This window comes from Papio anubis, chromosome 4 (genome assembly GCF_008728515.1).
Source record: "Papio anubis isolate 15944 chromosome 4, Panubis1.0, whole genome shotgun sequence".
Taxonomy (NCBI): domain Eukaryota; kingdom Metazoa; phylum Chordata; class Mammalia; order Primates; family Cercopithecidae; genus Papio; species Papio anubis.
Window position 1 is genome coordinate 102,592,265 of NC_044979.1, and position 19,357 is coordinate 102,611,621.

The window sequence follows — 19,357 nt, forward strand, 5'->3', positions numbered from 1 at the left end:
AACCCAGTTTCAAAACCATAGCATTAATCTAGTACAGAAAGAAAAATAAAATTATAGGATTTATTTAAATTTATTTAAATTTTATTAATTTAAATTTATTAAATTTTCTTTCTGTACTAGAAAGAAAAATAAAATTATAGGATTTATTTTAATAAATAAAACCTATAATTTTATTTTTCTTTCTGTACTTAAATAAATCCTATAATTTTATCTTTCTTTCTGTACTGTATATATAAAATCAAATATAATTTATATATAAATAAAATCCTATAATTTTATTTTTCTTTCTGTACTGTATATATAAAATCAAATATAATTTATATATAAATAAAATCCTGTAATTTTATTTTTCTTTCTGTACTAGATTAATAAATTTATTTTTATTAATAAATTATAATTTATTAATAAAAATAAATTATAGGGAAAAAGTAGTTTTTTTTTCCATGTTGGTTCTTGTTCTGTTTTTTTAAATTAAATCTTTGACAGCCTCCTGACTTAGGATTTGCTGATTAAAACACCAAAATAAAACAGGCAGAGCAATTATGGACAAGGAAAATCCTTAAAATTATAAGACAGACTTCTCCATTTTATGTTCCCTTCTACCCTAATGCCAAAAACAAACAAAAATCTTCTCTAAATAAGACTAACTTGGATTAAATTATCTATAAAGGCTTATAAAAGCCTTTTACAAGTAATGACTTGAAAACTGGGGAGAAAAAAGAATGAGACTATAATACGATCTCCAGTTAAAGCTCTGAAGATGGTGTCTTTACCAGTTAAAAAGAAGCTAGAGAAAAACATCCGTATAGACCTTAAAATTTGATCTTTAATCTCTAGAGTTTTCCTGCTTTAAAATTTAAAAATTTTAGTGATATAGAAGGACCAATAAGAGATTGTTTTAAGAAACTAATTTTGGAGAACAAAAGTCTATATACAATTACATTTACTTTCTATTATATTAAATACATAAAATAATAGGTGAACAGACTTCATCCTAGAATTTCATTTAATAGTGATACGTGAATAATTCAATTTATTCTTAGCCTATTCGATTCTTTTCAAGTCTTTCACGTTTAAGCAAAAAATGCACTTACGTCATCTGCAATACCAAAAATTTTAGATGTCAAATATTTAAGTATGACAGTTCCAAATAACCAAAAACATCCTTGAATAACCTAAAAAAAAAGAAAACAAAAATATCTTTGATGCTTCATATTCCATAGACATAGGCTAGGAAGAAAAAAATAAATGCTTTAATCATACATGAAATACATATTGCTATCTACAAGAGAAAATGCTAAAAAATGCATCTCAATGTAAAATCAAGCGTGTTGCTCAAAATCAAGGGGCAATAACTAAAAATAAAAATATAATCATACAATCTTACCAAAATTAATATATTTTATAGAAGATTCACACAACCACTGCAGTTAAATTCCCTTTAACAGTTTCTTATACATGCACTGTTTCTCAGATGAAACATGAGTAATAAATAAAACTGGAATTTTTAAACTACATACGCAGGATTCATTTTAACTTGTTTCAAAAAAAGGGCAATTTGGTACATTAAAATTGAGCCCTAATACACTATGAAACTGTTGGATCCCCTGAATTACATAGATCATTTCTTAAAAGTAAAATATAAAACCAATGATATATTTTAGAGAAGAAAAAACATAAGCATTAAAATAGATTGATTCTTACCCATAAACTAAGTTCAGATATATTTATTTTCAGGAAATGTGGTTTCATTGCCAGATTACCCTGAGTAGAAAAAATAACATAGTATACACAGTTACTATTTATAGACATAAATTCAAGTACCAAAAAATTCTTCTAAATAATAAGATACTCAAGTATCTAAAATTTAGCACACAGTCGACTTTCCCACATACCATCCACATGCTCATTTCTACAGTCAGTGACTTCAAGGTATAGCCCTATTATCCAAACAAAGTCAACTAGGTGAGTGCATGACTTTCTAAAGTTGAAAAAGGAAATCACCATATGTAAATGTCTATGACTGATTTGACATATCTGATTTATTTCTGAGCCACGAGGTATATAATATTTTCAGAATTTTGGACAGCAGTCATACAGGCATAAGATTTTCCTTTAGCTAAAAATTACTGACTCAGGGTAAACAACAAATGAAATTTTAATGGATCAACTAAATACTTCTCTTGTCAAATCTTAAGTATTTTCAGGTAGTAACGCTCCCAAACTGTATTACCCTTGGGGAGCTAAAACTACTTCAAACATGGCAAAAATACGATTAGAGATCAAAACATAAATATTTGAAACCAAATTAAATCTTTTTGGAAGTTTCTGAATACCTGAGAATACAAAATGTGATACGATTCAGGTTTCAAAGTGATTAATTATAAATATATGCAAATGTGTGTTTATAGTTAAATATGCACAAACATGCTGTATTCTGTTATCATTTATTTTTATACACCAGAATATATGGAATATAGATAAATACACTTAATTCATACTTAAGACGCACCTCAGTGTGAAGCATCTAGCAGCATACCTGACATACAGAACTGAAATTTCCTACAAAATGTATTTAAATTAGATTTTATTTATATATAATATTCGATTCAATGGTTTCCCTGTCCATAGTACCAAGATTCATGTACTTGATCCTGGGTGATAGCAGTACATGACAAAGTACATATGTAAAACATACAACTGAGTACTTTGTCACTTTGACACAGAACTGAAGAACTGTACTTATTAATCCCAAAGTTATGATTTTTCTTGTTGTTGCTGAAAATATACCATAATGCTAATTGCTAATTTCTGTAGCTAAGTATACTCAAGGCACAACCTGAAAAGGGTGGTGGCCCAGACTGGGAAGAGGCATATTTTTGAGAAATGCGTTTTTAAATAAATATTATTTGTAAAATAAATGAAAACAGAGGTTTCAAATGTAATGGCTTCTAGAAATTAAGAAACCCCAAATGATCTGAGTAACTTAATTACTCAAGAAGTAGAATACATTCCAATTACAACAGTGAAATACGCTTTTAAAGTCATTGGGAACTAAAGCACATGCACTTTAAACATAAGAAATAACAAGTTTGCAAAACATTTTAATAGAAACCCACTAAAAAAAAGGCAGTCTTTAAATTTCAGAAGACTTTTAGACCTACAAAGTCATCCTGCCAGTCAGGCACAGTGGCTCACACCTGTAATCCCAACACTTTGGGAGGCTGAGGTGGGCAGATCACCTGAGGTCGGGAGTTTGAGACCAGCCCGACCAATATGCAGAAACCCCATTTCTACTAATAATACAAAATTAGCCGGGCATGGTGGCATATGCCTGTAATCCCAGCTACTCGGAAGGCTGAGGCAGGAGAATCACTTGAACCCGGGAGGAGGAGTGAGCGAGATTGCGCCATTGCACTCCAGTGTAGGCAACAAGAGCAAAACTCCATTTAAAAAAATAATAATAATAACACAACACAACACTACAAAACAAAAAACAAAGTCATCCTGCCAAATGTAGCAGAAGGAATTAGATGACCTTCCACCAATTTGTTCTAATTCTGTAAAATAATCTCTCCATAATCTAAAGCTGTTCTTGGTAGTGATTTACAAAATAAAATTGAATCATCACCTTACTTAAGGGGCAAAAAACAAAACAAAACAAAACAAAAACCCTAAGTAACCAAGGCCTTGATCATCTGATCACAGTGGAATGAAGAGGGGTGGCTACGATAAGATTGCAGTTTGAGGAAAGGGGTTCAAAAAGTGGAGCAGGAATTGGATAAAAATGGGAAGGAGGAAGGGAGAAGAAAGCATAGAAATCTTTCTGAAATGATACTTTCATTGTTTTTTTTTTTTTCCTGTTTTAGAAGTGAGTACTTGAACACCATCACATCTAGAATATTCAGTAAGACACTTAAGATGGTTCCTACAGAAAACCCTCATGAATCCTAAGCCAGTGAAGAAGAAATTGTTAAACCATTAGTTTCAAAAACAGCCATGTAAGTGTTAAGGAATACTTACCCAAATAATTACCAAAGAAGGATAATAACAACATTGAGTTCCCAAACATTGAAACAAAACAAAATGCAAGAGAAATCTGGAAAAAATCCAAGAAAAAAATATAAGTAATGCACATTAAAAAAAAAACCTTTGTTTTTTATTGTGAAATTTGTACATGCCCATAATAAAATTCAAACTGTTCAAAAGGGACTATAAGACTAAAACAGCCCATTCTCCATACCACACTTCAAACTCCCAGAGATAACCATCATGAGCAGTTTCCTGTGCATCCTTCCGGACAATATGTATAAATTCTAGTGTATATATTTTGTTAAACCACAAATGGACACTTACCCTACAAGCTATACTATTTCTTGCTTTTATTTGTAATATGTTTCAGAGAGCTTTCCATATGCATGCAAGCCAATCTAATAATACACTCTGCTTAAGAACTGGAAAAAGTATTCTATTCTATAGATGTACCCTAATTTATTTAACTAGTCCTTTGAATACTGCTAAACACTTAAGTGCTTTCCATTTCTACTTTGTTTTGTTTGGATTTTCCTAATAAAAACATTGGATAAGGATAGACATCCTTATGTGTATACTTTATGTACATGTCAGTACATTTACGAATAAATTACTAGAAGTGAAAATGATGGATCAAGGATATAAACATCTTTAAATTCAATACAAATATTGACAAACTGGCCTACAAAAAGATTGTGCTAAGTCACTTTTGCACCAACTGGTCAGGAAAGTTCCTATGGATATATATTCTTGCAACACTGTATTCCTCTTTTAATACCTGCCAATCCAGTAGGGAAAAAATGTTACCTCATTGTTTCACTTTTCCATTCTTTTAATAGATGAGACACAGCACCCTTTATTCTATTTGCCGGTTATGTTGTCTCGTGTGTACGTGTGAACTGCTTTTTCCCACTGCCCATCTGTCTATTGGGCTTTCATTATTTTCCTTAACAGTTCTCTTCATATATTACAGAATATAGCCCCAATATCCAGAATCTACAAGGAACTTAACAAATTTACAAGAAAAAAACAAACAACCCCATCAAAAAGTGGGTGAAGGATATGAACAGACACTTCTCAAAAGAAGACATCTGTGCAGCCAACAAACGTATGAAAAAAAAAAGCTCATCATCACTGGTCATTAGAGAAATGCAAATCAAAACCACAATGAGATACTATCTCACACCAGCTAGAATGGCGATCATTAAAAAGTCAGGAAACAACAGATGCTGGAGAGGATGTCGAGAAATAGGAATGCTTTTACACTGCTGGTGGGAGTGTAAATTAGTTCAAACTATTGTGAAAGATAGTGTGATTCTCCAGAAGATTCTCCAGAATCTAGAACCAGTATTTGACCCAGGAATCCCATTGCTGGGTATATACTCAAAGGATTTTAAATCATTCTACTATAAAGACACATGCACACATATGTTTACTGCAGCACTGTTCACAATAGCAAAGACTTGGAACAAACCCAAATGCCCATCAATGACAGACTGGATAAAGAAAATGTGGCACATATACACCGCGGAATACTATGCAGCTACCAAAAAAAGGAGGAGTTCATGTCCTTTGCAGGGACATGGATGAAGTTGGAAACCATCATTGTCAGCAAACTAACACAGGAACAGAAAACCAAACATCATATGTCCTCACTCATAAGTCTCAGCTGAACAATGAGAACACATGGAACACAGGGAGGGGAACATCACACACCGGGGCCTATTGGGGGTGGGGGGCTAGGGGAGGGATAGCATTAGAAGAAACACCTAATGTAGATGACAGGTTGATGGGTGCAGCAAACCACCATGGCATGTGTACACCTATGTAACAAACCTCCACTTGCTGCACATGTATCCCGGAACTTAAAGTGTATATATATGAAGGGGTGGCCTGCCCCTCCACACCTGTGGGTGTTTCTCAAGAGACTTGAGAAAAGAAATGAGACACAGAGAAAAAGTATAGAGAAAGAAAAAGTGGGCCCAGGGAGGGGACCGGTGCTCAGCATACAGAGGACCCACATCGGCACCGGTCTCTGAGTTCCCTCAGTATTTATTGATCATCATCTTTACCATCTTAGAAAAAGGGAAGTGACAGGATAATAGGATCATCATAGGGAGAAGGTCAGCAGTAAGACAAATGAATAAAGATCTCTGTGACTTAAGTTTAAGGAAAAGTGCTGTGCCTTGATATGCATATGTATACATCTCCATAAACCTTTTTAGTGCATAAAGAGCAGCATTGCGCTAGCAAGTCCCAACTTCCCACCTAAGGCGGTTTTCTCCTTTCTCAGTAAACAGAACATACAATCGGGTTTTACACCGAGATGTTCCATTGCCCAGGGAGGGGCAGGAGACAGATGCTTTTCTCTATCTCAACTGCCAAGAGGCTTCTTTCCTCTTACACCAGTCCTCCTCAGCACAGACCCTTCACGGGTGTCAAGCTGGGGGATGATCAGGTCTTTCCCTTCCCACGAGGCCATATTTCAGACTATCACAAGGGGAGAAACCTTGGACAATACCTAGCTTTCCTAGGCAGAGGTCCCTGCGACCTTTGGCAGTGTACACGTCCCTGGGTACTTGACATTAAGAGAATGGTGATTACTTTTCACAAGCATACTGCCTTCAGGCACTTGTTTAACAAAGCACACTCTGCACAGCCCAAAATCCATTAAACCTCGAGTCACCACAGCACATGTCTCTTGCAACGACAAGGTTGGCGGTAGGGTCACAGATTAACAGCATCTCAAATATAGAACAAAATGGAGTCTCTTATGTCTGCTTCTTTCTATATAGACACAGTAACAGTCTGATCTTTCTTTTCCCCATATATATATATGTATATATGTATATATAATATATATAAAAGAACCTAGCCCCTTATCAAGTAAACATATTGTAAATATTTTTCTCAGTTCATTTTTGACCTTTGTAGTATTTTTTGTATTATGGTTATTTTCTAAATCTTTATCTTAGCAAATTTATCCTTCATTTCCTTTAGGTCTTTGGATTTACGTCATTTAAAAAGGCACTAAAAATAAAATAATCCATATTTTCTTCTAGAAGTTTTATTTTTGATCCATATATATCAATTTCATGTGAATTTCAGAATCAGCTTATTAAGCTTCAAAAACTAAAATTTTTATTAAAATTACTTTATTCAATAACGTATGTTATTTATAGTTATATCTGCTCGACATTGAATCTTTAGATCCCAAAGCAATACATGTTCCTTCCATTTCTTTAAATCTTCTTTGACATGCATTAGCAAGTATAGTTTTCTTTACATAGATCCTGCATATTTTGAGTTTATTCTAAAGTATATAATTTTTGCTGCTGTTGTATCAAGAATCTTCATATTTTCTGATTGTATATAGAAAAATTATATTAAATATGCATCAATGAATATGATTTGTTTCTAGTAGTAGTTTATTTGGATTTTTCAAGTATTCAAAAATGATATCAACTACAAACAATGATATTTTTACATCTTCCTTTGAATTATTTTTTAGTCAACTGTATTAGCTGACATTTCTGCAATAATGTTAAGTAATAAGAGAGGCAGTAGGCATATTTATCATGCTTCTGGCATTAATGGAAATAGGAAATTGTTCTATTGCTTCATCATTTTATGTGATACTAGTTTTTGTTTTGAGGTATCGGTATCTTAAATTTTCCAATTTTAGTATATGTGCTGCCGAAGCGAGCACGGGTATCTTAAATTTTCAATGAAATATCCATCTATTTTTACTTGATTATGGTCTTAAACACCAAAAATAGATGTTGATTTTTATCAAATACCTTTATAGTATCAAAGGCAATTATTATATTATGGATTTTCTTTTTTTTCCTTTGAGATGGAGTCTCACTCTGTCACCCAGGCTAGAGTGCAGTGGTGCAATCTTGGCTCACTTCAAGCTCCGCCTCCCGGGTTCACGCCATTCTCCTGCCTCAGCCTCCCAAAGTAGCTGGGACTACTCCCAAAGAGTAGCTGGGACTACAGGTGCCCACCACCACGCCTGGCTAATTGTTTGTATTTCTAGTAGAGACAGGGTTTCACCATGTTAGCCAGGATGGTCTCGATTTCCTGACCTCGTGATCCACCTGCCTCAGCCTCCCAAAGTGCTGGGATTACAGGCGGGAGCCACCGCGCCCGGCCTATTATGGATTTTTTTAAACTTCTCAATGTGATAAATATTAATAGAATTTCTAATATGAACACATTCCTGCATTCCTGGAATGAGGCACTTAGATACAAATTTATATAAAAAAATCTATCTGAGCAAAACTACAAAACTTCAATGAAAGTAATCAAAGAACTTTATAAATACATGAAGAGTTATTCCATGTACAGGAAGATTCCATAGTGTCAAGATGTCAGTTTTTCCCAACTTGATCTATGGATTCAGCACAATCCCAATCATGAGCCTAGCAAGTTATCAATAAAGTGATTCTGAAGTTTATACGGAGATATAAAAAACCCAGTACAGAGCCAACTCAATACTGAAGAAGAGCAAAGTCAGAGGACTGACACTACCCCACTTCAAGACTTACTATAAAGCTACTGTAAACAAGACAGTGTGGTATTGGTGAAAGAAGACACGAACAGATCAAGGGAACAAAATATAGAGCCCAGAAATAGACTCACATATATCATCAACTGATATTTGACAAAGGAGCAAAGGCAATACAGTGGAGCAAAAATAGTCCTTTCAACAAATGGTGCTGGAACAATTAGAGATCCACATACAAAAAAATAAATCTAGACATAGACTTTACACCCTTCACGAAAATGAACTCAAAACAGACCATAGATCTAAATGCACATTGCAAAACTATAAAGCTCCTAGAAGATAACATTGGAGGAAACCTAGATGACCTTAGGTATGGTGATGACTTCTTACATAAAACAACAAAGGTACAATTTATGAAAGAAATGACTGATAAGCTGAACTTCATTAAAATTACAAACTTCTGCTCTGTGAAAGACAGGACAATGATTGAGAGAAGGTATTTGCAAAAGACACATCTGATAAGGGACTGTTATCTAAAATATACGAAGAATTCTTAAAACTCGACAATAAGAAAATGAACAACCTAAGGAAATATGAGCAAAAGATCTTAATAGATACTTCACCAAAAAAGATACACAGATGGCCAAAAACAGCATATTAAAAGATGTTCAACCAAATTAAAACAATGAGATACCAATACATATCTATTAAAATGGCCAAAAAAGCATATTAAAAGATGTTCAACCAGATTAAAACAATGAGATACCATTACACACCTATTAGAATGGCCAAAAAGGCATATTAAAAGACATTCAACCGAATTAAAACAATGAGATACCATTACACATCTATTAAAATGGCCACAACCCACTGTGACACCACCAAATGCTGACAAGGATGTGGAGCAGCAGGAACTCTCATTTATTGCTGGTGGTAATGCAAAATGGTTTGGCCACTTTGGAAGACAGTTTGGCAATTTCCTAAAAACTAAGCATACTCTCGCCATACCATCCAAATATCCCTTTCCTTGGTATTTACTGAAATGAACTAAAACATTCATGTAAAAACCCGCACACAGATGTTTACAGCAGCTTTATTCATAATTGCCCAAACTTGGAGTTAACCAACATGTCCTTCAATAGGTGAAAAAATAAACAGTGGTACATCCATATAATGTTAACAATAATCAAGATCGAAATGAGCTATCAAGCCATGAAAAGACTTGGAGGAAACTTATTTGCTTTTTACTAAGTGAAAGAAGCCAATATGAAAAGGCTACATACTGTATGGTTTCAAACACATGACACCATACAAAAGGCAAAACTACGGAGACAGTAAATAGATCAGGGGTTGCCATGGTTAGGGGGAAGGAGGGATGAACAGGTGGAGCACAGAGGAACTTTATGGCTGTGAAACTGTTCTACAAGATACTACATGGTTGACAGATGTCATTATACATTTGTCAAAACCCAGGCCGATTGTGGTGGCTCACATCTGCAATCCTAGCACTTTGGGAGGCCAAGGCAGAAAGATCCCTTGAGCCCAGGAGGTCGAGGCTGTGGTGAGCCATGCTTGCACCACTGAACTCCAGCCTGGGTAACAGAGTAAGACACTGTCTCAAAAAACAAAAAACAACAACCACCCATAGAAAAGTGAGGCCTAACGTAAACTACAGACTTTGGGTGATTATGATGTGTGATGTAGGTTTATCAATTGTAACAAATGTACCACTCTGGTGCGGGATGTCAATAGAGGGCTAGGTTGTGCATGGTTGGGGGGCAGGGGGTATATGGGAACTCTGTACTTTCTGCTTAATTTTGCTATAAATCTGGCTGGGTGCGGTGGCTCATGCCTGTAATCCCAGCACTTTGGGAGGCCGAGGTGGGCAGATCACATGAGGTCAGGAGTTTGAGACCAGCCTGGCCAACATGGTGAAACTCCATCTCTGTGGTGGCACGTGCCTGTAATCCCAGCTACTCGGAAGACTGAGGCAGGAGAATTGCTTGAACCCGGGAGGCAGAGGTTGCAGTGAGCTGAGATCGTGCCACTGCACTCCAGCCTGGTCGACAGAGTGAGATCCGTTTCCAAAAAACAAAAAATTTGCTATAAACCTAAAACTTCTCTGAAAAATAAAGATTTTAAATTAAGAAACAAAAACCACAGAGAGATATCACCTTATACCTATTAGGATGGCTACCATCATAAGAGCAGAAAATAAATGTTGGTGATTACAGGGAGAAAATAGAACCTCGTGCACTGTTCAAAGGAATGTAAAATGTACAGCTACTATGGAAAAGTTTGGCAGTTCCTTAAAAAAATAAAAATAGATTTACTATATGATCAGTCCAGCAATTCCACTTCTGGGTACATACTCAAAACAATTGAAAACAAGATCTCAAAAAATATTTGTTCATAGCAGCATTATTTACTATAGCTGAAACATCGAAGTAACCCAAGTATCCGTAGACAGACTGAATAGATAAGCAAAATCGTGTGTGTGTGTGTGTGTGTGTGTGTACACACAATGGATTATTTTTTAGTGTTAAAAAGGAAGGAAATTCTGACATGCTTCAACATAGAAGAAACTTGGAGACAGTAGGCTAATTGAAGTAGGCCAGTCACAAAAAGCCAAAAACTGTATCATTTCACTTACATGACATACATAAAGGAGTCAAAATCACAAAGACAGAAACTAGAATGGTCGTTTCCAGCAGCTGGGAAGACGAAAGAATAAGGACTTTAATGGGTATAGAGTTTCAGTTTTGCAAGATGAAAAATGTTCTGGAAATAGATGGTGGTGATGGTTGTAAAACAATGTGAATGTACTTAATATCACTAAACTGTATAATTAAAAATGCTTAAGGTGGTAAATTTTAAGTTACATGTATTTTACCACAATAAAAAATGGAAAAATAATTTTTTGGAAATAATTCTATATTTTTCTTTTTATTACTATAAGAATTTAGGAATTTATAAAGTGATAATGGAAGCTGACAGAAAATAGTAAGTCATATAATAAAGTATGTATCATTTACCCACGGTAGGTTTTGCTACAAACTACACTGGGTAATTTTATAATTTTATAACTATAACTTTGAGTCAACGCCCTCAGCCATAGTTGCCTATGTGACCAGCCAACTCTGAAGGCTTAACATTTTAAATATCTGATTTATACTACAAAATAAAAAACTATTTTAAATAGTTTGGGAAAAAATAAGCCAAGTCTAAAAAATATGTAATTACTGTCTAACTCATTCATGAACAAGGATGTAAAAATCCATCAAAATAACAGCAAACTGAATCCAGCGACATGCAAAAATTGTGTTTAACCCAGAAAAGCAAGTTTATTTAATGCTAGAAAATTAATTAATGTTAATTCATTACAGTAACAGATTAAAGTAGGGGGAAATACACAGAATCATCTAAACGGATATAGAAAAGCATTTCATGAAATTTAACATTTATTCATTTCTTTTTAAAAGTGCTCAAAGCATGATGAGGACATGTTAAAAGGAAAGAGAAGTCAGCTTGAATAGTTGGACAAGTGTGGAACAATTTGAGCATCAACATAAATAACAAAAATAATGTATTACACTGTACTGACTAAAATAGATGTCATTTTCTTTTGGACACAAGACAAACTGGTAAAAGATCTGAATAGGAATTTACAACAATGGAAACATGAAGGGTGTATAAACATACGAAAAGATGCTCAGCTTCATTACGAATCAGAGAAAATGCAAATTAAGGTCACAAGATACCATTTTACATGAACAAGAATGATAAAATAAAAAAGGATGTAGAATAACATAAGCTGCTATTTGAATGACACATTGCTGTTGGAAGTAGTCCAATCATTTTAGAAAAACAACTTGGTATTTATAAAGTCGAACATGTACATAATTTACCACCCAACAAGTTTACTACTAGGTAAACACCCTAGAGATACTCTCAACGTATGTGCCCTAGGAGATATGTGAAGAATGTACAGAATTATTTATAACTAAAAAAAGAAGTTGGGGGGAGAGGAGAGAACCTAAATGTCCTTCAACAAGAAAATGAATGAATGAATTATCCTTTATTTATATGATGGAAACTATAAAGCAGTGAAAATATTTGAATTCTAGCTACATATAAGTAGCAGAAATCTGAGTGAAAAAATAGTATTTATAAAATGCCATTTGTATAAACCTTACAAAGAATGTGAACATTTAATAAAAATATATATTATTTAGTAATCCACATATGGTAAACTTATAAAGAAAGGCAAATTGATTACAATTCAAAAAGTCAGAGTAGCGGTTACCTGTAGGAGCAGTGAGGGGATGAGCTCAGGGCATACAGGACTTAAAAGTAACGATAAGGTTCTATTTTCCATTTGGAGAATAGGCTCCTGGTTGTTTATTTTATGACTGTGTTTATAACTTCCTTACACATTATAAATGTTCTTTTATATGTATAAATTATTAAGAAAATGAAAATGGGATATTATGACAACTGTAAAATTATCAGGAAAAGAAAACATCAAAATTATAAAAACTAAAGAAAGAGAGGACAAATGTTTGTTTTTAAAGGATAACCATTCAAAAACATCAACCAACTGGCTTTAGGGTCTTTGTTCTAGCTGTTCCACCAACCTAGAGATCAGTTTCTTTCATATCTACTCGGCTAACTCCTTCTCCTTCTTCCAATCTTTGTTCTACTCCCCCTTCTCAAGAAGACCTGCCCTGACCACCTCATTTGATTTTTCCATCTCCTACCCCCTGATCTTGGTGCTCCTTATTTGCCTTACCCTGACCTTTTCTTTCTTCTAAAATCTTTTTTTGCATTTTTTGATAGAGATGGGGTCTCACCCAGACTGGTCTTAAACTCCTGGGCTCAAATGTCCTCTTGCCTCAACTTCCCCAGGCCACCATGCCTGGCCTAAAATCCTTATCACCTTCTAACATCCTACATAAATTTACCCATTTACTATGTTTATTATTTATCTTCTCTCTTCCCTCCTTCCCCCATGCTGTTAGAATGTAGTAATATGAATGCTGGTTTGTTCCACATGCCTGGATAGTTGACACTCAGTAAATGAACTTTTTTTCTTTTTTGTAGAGACATGGTCTTGCTATGTTGCCCAGGCTGGAGTGCAGTGGCGTGATCATAGCTCACTGCAGTCTCAACCTCCTGGGTTAATGCAATCCTCCCACATCAGCTTCCTAAATAGTTAGTACTACAGGCATGTGTCACCATGCTAGGCTAATTTTATTGTATTTTTGTAGAGATGAGCTCTGGCTCTGTTGGCCAGGCTGGTTTCAAACTCCTGGCCTCAAGTGAACCCCACCTTGGCCTCTCAAAAGTGTTGGGATTACAGGCGTGAGCCACCATGTTGGGCCCTTCTACTTCATTTTAACAGACAGCTCCTGGATAATATATCAATCACATGTTTCTGTTTCATAAATTATTTCTTTTACTGATAATGCATTAAGTTGGGCACAACTTCAATCAGATAATATGACCCAAATTAAATTTTTGTGAGTGGTCTATCAAAACAAGGTCTGTTGATTATATCACAATGTTGGAACATTTGTTTTAGTTATGAAATTGTTACAACTAGTTTCAACCATGAACAAATCAAATATTAATCAGGAGTTTAAGGGCAAAAAATGGAAGAGAACAATAAAAAATTATTACCATGTGTATATAAATGACCTTCCGTAATTTACATATATCAATGTACCCAACAACATATACTGCAAATAATGATGCAATCTGAAATTTAAAAAGAAATTAAAAGTAAAAAAGATAAAATGAATAGCTACAAGAATGAAGAATATATTTATTGTTGTTTCAACTGATTTATATATACACACAGAGTGAGTTCTTTTGTCTTCCTTTTATCTGCCAATTTATTATTAAATATAGTCAATATATTAGTATAGAAAATATTGGTTGATTTTTCTCTCTGATACACAGCTCTCTCAATCATGTGAATTGTCTACTTTGTCGATTGTCCAAAACAATACTCATTTTAATTTCAGGTCAACCCTACTGTCAATACGTACAATTAAAAAGTGCTTTATCCAATCAAAAAGAAGAAAATGTAATTATAATATAACTAATACATAATTGGGGAAGGTACATTAAACTGAAAAATAATTATGCAATGCAAGTGTGCATAAAAATACTTTAATTTCTCCTTGCTAGTCACTCTTTACAAGTATCTCTATTAGCGTTCTTTCATTAATACAAATATCCAAGAGTTAGTTATAATCAAATTTATCAATTTCAAATCAAGAGTACTTTTGCTGCAAAGGTATTTTTAACTTTCTTTTCTATTCGAAAGAAAACTGTATGTTATATATCACTAATTCTAAGAGTATTGGAATTATTTAGATGAATTAATTGATTAAATGATTATACAGTATCTTACATAGAGGTAATATATCAGACAATGCCTCTACACCCTTCCTCATAGAGAAAGCAACTCAAATTAAATTCTCCCTGTCCTACTACAAAAGTATAGTATAAACAGATTGCAAAGTAGCTGAATACTTAAACATATAACTTAAGTTTCATTCATCAAGTTTTTTTTATCTCTAAAGCAATCTACAACAAATTTTTCCATTAGTGAGTAAAACAACACAGTTTCCCTTAATTCAGAGTTACCCATGGAGAATACTGCATTTCTTGGGGTGCCTGATATGACATAACAACTGTGGGGAAGTGTGTGTTATTATTCAACATAAGCCCCACAGGGACCTTCACCTCCACAGAAAAGCAGGCAGTGTCCACTATCAGGAAGCAATGAGAATGCTCCCTTTTCACCCCAAGGGCTAAGCAACACACAGTACATTTACAGGGTAGAATTTTAAAGAGAGAATCTCAGAGACAATTTTAAACCAGAAACTGATTGAAAATGTCATCAAACTAAGTTAGACAAATGAGTCTGCAAGACAAGATCAAAATAAAAAGTAAGTACAAACAAAGCCTATTTTTAAAAATAATGATAAAACCAACTAACTTTACTGACACCTACTAAGTACCAGGTACCATGTTAAGAATCATACACATTACTTCATCTGGTCCTATCTGCAACCCAATAAAGTAGGTTCTTTTATTATCTCTATTTCAGAAATGAGAAAATCTAAACTAAGAAAAGTTAACTATTTTATCCAAATTAAGAGGTTACTGAATAGAATTAGGACTCAAATCCAAGTCTAACTTCATTTCCAAGCAAGACGTTCTAAAAAATATTTAAAAGCAGCCAGGCGCGGTGGCTCACGCCTGTAATCCCAGCACTCTGGGAGGCCTAAGTGGGCAGATCACAAGGTCAGGAGATCAAAACCATTCTAGTTAACACAGTGAACCCCATCTCAACTAAAAATACAAATAATTAGCCGGGTATGGTGGCACGCACCTGTAGTCCCAGCTACTTGGGAGGCTGAGGCAGGAGAAACGCTTGAACCCAAGAGGTGGGGGTTGCAGTGAGCTGAGATTATGCCACTGCACTCAAGCCTGGGTGACAGAGCAAGACTCCATCTCAGAAAAAAAAAAAAAAAAAGCAACTCTTCAACTGCTTTATACAAATATACCAGGTACAATAAAAAAAAGAGTAGGCAGGGAAAAAAATGAGTATGTAATTCACTCCCTCTCTCAACAAACGACCTCCATTTATAGTGGGCAAGAGTTCATGGAAAGACAATAGATAAATTTCCAGACAGGTAGAGAGAATTTTATAAGAGATGAACTGGTTAACTATTTATCCTGTAATCCTATGTGTCTTTATTCTACGTGCAAGAATGTACACAACTATTCATAAAAGAAACATTTTACGTAAGAGAAATACTATAGATAACTTAAGAGAAATACTTAAAGTTATAGCACTAGTCCTCTTTTAAGCACATTAACAATACTGAATAACAAAGATAAGCATTCTTACAAATTTGAGTTCAATAAATGCATTATGTTAGGAAGTAAATAATTAACAATCATTAATAAATAATCCTACATATTTCTCTACCCTAAACTTTCTTTTGTTCAACATTCCTAGAAAATGTTTTAGGACTTAGAATCATAGAACATCTCAGTTATAATTTTATGCAAATGAGTTGACATAGTCAAAAATGCTAAGCTTAAAACAGCTTAAAATATAATCAGCTCACCTGAGTAAGAAGCACAAATTGAGCAAACTGCCAAGGAAGCATGAAAAATACATTGGAAATGCAGAGTGCAATCACACTTCCTCTATAAAGTTTTGTAGCCCTTGAAAAGATAAAATAAGCATTAGTAAGTTCAAACACAAAATAGTCTAGCATGGCTCCAAACTGCTGCAAATTAGAATCTCTAAATATATATGATCTGGTTATAACACAACATAAACATAAAATGAACCAATGGGTTAGAAATTATACCTCCTGATACTCAATTACAACAATTTTCTTTGAAAGGTAAATACCCATTATTGCTAATAATAACACAGAGAGAAGGAGGGTGGCTGGGTCAGTATATCCATGAACATTTTTTTCAAATTATATTTTGGTGAATCCATGTCTGAATATTTAAAAATACGGATTCAACAGATTCATTAGTTAGAAAGGCAGGAGATGCCTGTGAAAAGATGACAGCAGTATATTTTAAGTGCTAAGTATTACACAGACAACTAGTGCAAGAATGTAGAATAAGAGCTAAGCAGCTGAGAGAGATTTTGTAAGCTTGTGAGATAAAAAGTTGGGTCTGGCACAGGTAGGAGAACACAGAAAAGTGGAGGAAAAGATATGGGGGCCATTCTGAAGCAATCTTTAGAGATCTCATTTTGGCACTGACTTGTAATTTAGGAGATTTTTAGGAGGGTAAGATGATTTTATCCTCTAAATCTGCGAGCCAACGCAAAGCCCCACACATGTCCATCTTCACAGAAGCACAGTGTGCATGTTAATATACTGAGGTGATGGAGTGTAGGCAGCTTGGATACAGTAAAGACATCCTGGTTAGACAAACCTACCTGGAGCATAGAGCACCATTACAAAACGCCTTTCTTCACTTCTGGAAGTATCCCTTCCCCAAAGGACATCCCTCTCTGCTATTTTAATCCAACAAAAGTACTTTTAAACTCCAGATAACCTTTTAATGAGTTATGAAATCAACTTATGGAATAAAACTCAGCATTTAACAATGGAGATCAGCAGAGTGAAACGGAATATATATGAGTATATCCTACTTACGAGGGGTTCTATTCTGTGAAACTTTTGTTTCAGTTGTGTGCATACATGTATGTGTATACTAAGCCACAGTATAAAACTTATTATTTCTTACAGATCATAGTCCGAAAGTTTGAAAGCCACTGTCTAAAATAAAGCATTTCTCTACTGCTTTTGAATACTAAATATGATTTTCATTTTATGGGTAATAAGAGACATTAAGATTTCTGAGCAGAATTTAATACCAATCTGGCAGTTGGGTAAAGAATGCACTATGCGGGCCGGGCGCGGTGGCTCAAGCCTGTAATCCCAGCACTTTGGGAGGCCGAGGCAGGTGGATCACGAGGTCAGGAGATCGACACCATCCTGGCTAACATGGTGAAACCCCGTCTCTACTAAAAATACAAAAAAAAACTAGCCGGGCGTGGTGGCGGGCGCCTGTAGTCCAGCTACTTGGGAGGCTGAGGCGGAGAATGGCGTGGAACTCCGGAGGTGTGGGAGCTTGCAGTGAGCCGAGATCGCGCCACTGCACTCCAGCCTGGCTTACAGAGCCAGACTCTGTCTCAAAAAAAAAAAAAAAAAAAAAAAAAAAGAATGCACTATGAGATAGGTTCTACCAGAAAAACAAAGAAAATCCAATTGGTGATCAAAAATAGTTTGGACCCAAGACAACAGAAATGGAAACATAAATACTAAGCCAAGAATAATTAAAAAAAAAAAAAAAGCTAAGAACAATCAAGGAAAAGCTCAGCTGTGCTAGTATTAGGTGATTATATAAACTGAATTTCTAAAATGCTTAAAATTCAAAACTGACAAAACCAATTTGTTAAATATACCACTAACCTTTATTTATACATGATTCCTAGCATTAAAGAATAGCTCCTTCCAGTTTTATAACAGTATCCTCAGCACTGCAGCCTGCATCAACACTGCTCAGCTTTGGCTCCCCAAGCCATCACCACCCACCACCTCCCTCATGTCACAATATGTCAACTACAGGTAGAAACCAAGAACTAAAGGAAATGGCTGCTCTTCCAAAAGGAGACAATGTCAGTAAGAAGGATGAAATATCAGAAGATGAAGATGGCCAATAGAGAGAAGGCTATCCTTCAGAAAAAAGACTGCAGTGTCTAAGAAAGCAAAATGAAAGCCCACACTTCCCAAGCAAGCAGTCACAGCCACACCAGGCAAGCAGGAGCCATGCCAACTAAGGAGCATAACCAGGAAAGCCATCGCAATCAGAAGTGACAAGCTGCCAATGAAGATGGCGAGGAAGACCAAGATGGGATGGATCTGAACCAGGAGTGGTGAAAGCAGCAGCTGATTCAGCTTCAGATGGCCAGGAATATGAGAAGGGAAATGTCAACCAGAATATAAACAGAGACAATGAAGAAGGCTCTAAAGAAAGTTTCTAAAACTTTTCAGCAAAAAGTAAAGACAGGTATGAAGAGGTGGGTAAGGCTGAAAATGACAATGATAAGAGGCTAAAGAAGACATAAAAAGCTTGTCACAGAAGCACCTGGAGCCAAAAACAGAGAAGGACCCAACAGAAGGCAGCCCTTGAAGGCAGGAAACAGCAACTGGAGAGGCTCCCCATCCTGGAAGGCAGAATAATGGCCTCCAA

General features: G+C 35.1%; 1 protein-coding gene across 6 annotated transcripts in view; it reads right to left on the reverse strand.

The window, feature by feature from the left end:
- LOC103882917 (probable C-mannosyltransferase DPY19L1) overlaps positions 1-19,357 on the reverse strand; it is a 68,205-nt gene that overhangs the window by 23,798 nt on the left and 25,050 nt on the right. For all 6 annotated transcript variants that reach the window (XR_004183250.1, XR_004183248.1, XR_004183247.1 and 3 more), the window contains exons 3-6: positions 16,699-16,798; positions 4,024-4,099; positions 1,705-1,764; positions 1,095-1,175 (exon numbers count right to left, since the gene is read on the reverse strand). Coding sequence is in view for 2 of the 6 variants with exons in the window: in XM_031665350.1 (XP_031521210.1) it covers positions 1,095-1,175; positions 1,705-1,764; positions 4,024-4,099; positions 16,699-16,751 (270 nt within the window). In the remaining 4 variants the exon portion in view is untranslated. The remainder of the gene's footprint in view (positions 1-1,094; positions 1,176-1,704; positions 1,765-4,023; positions 4,100-16,698; positions 16,799-19,357) is intronic.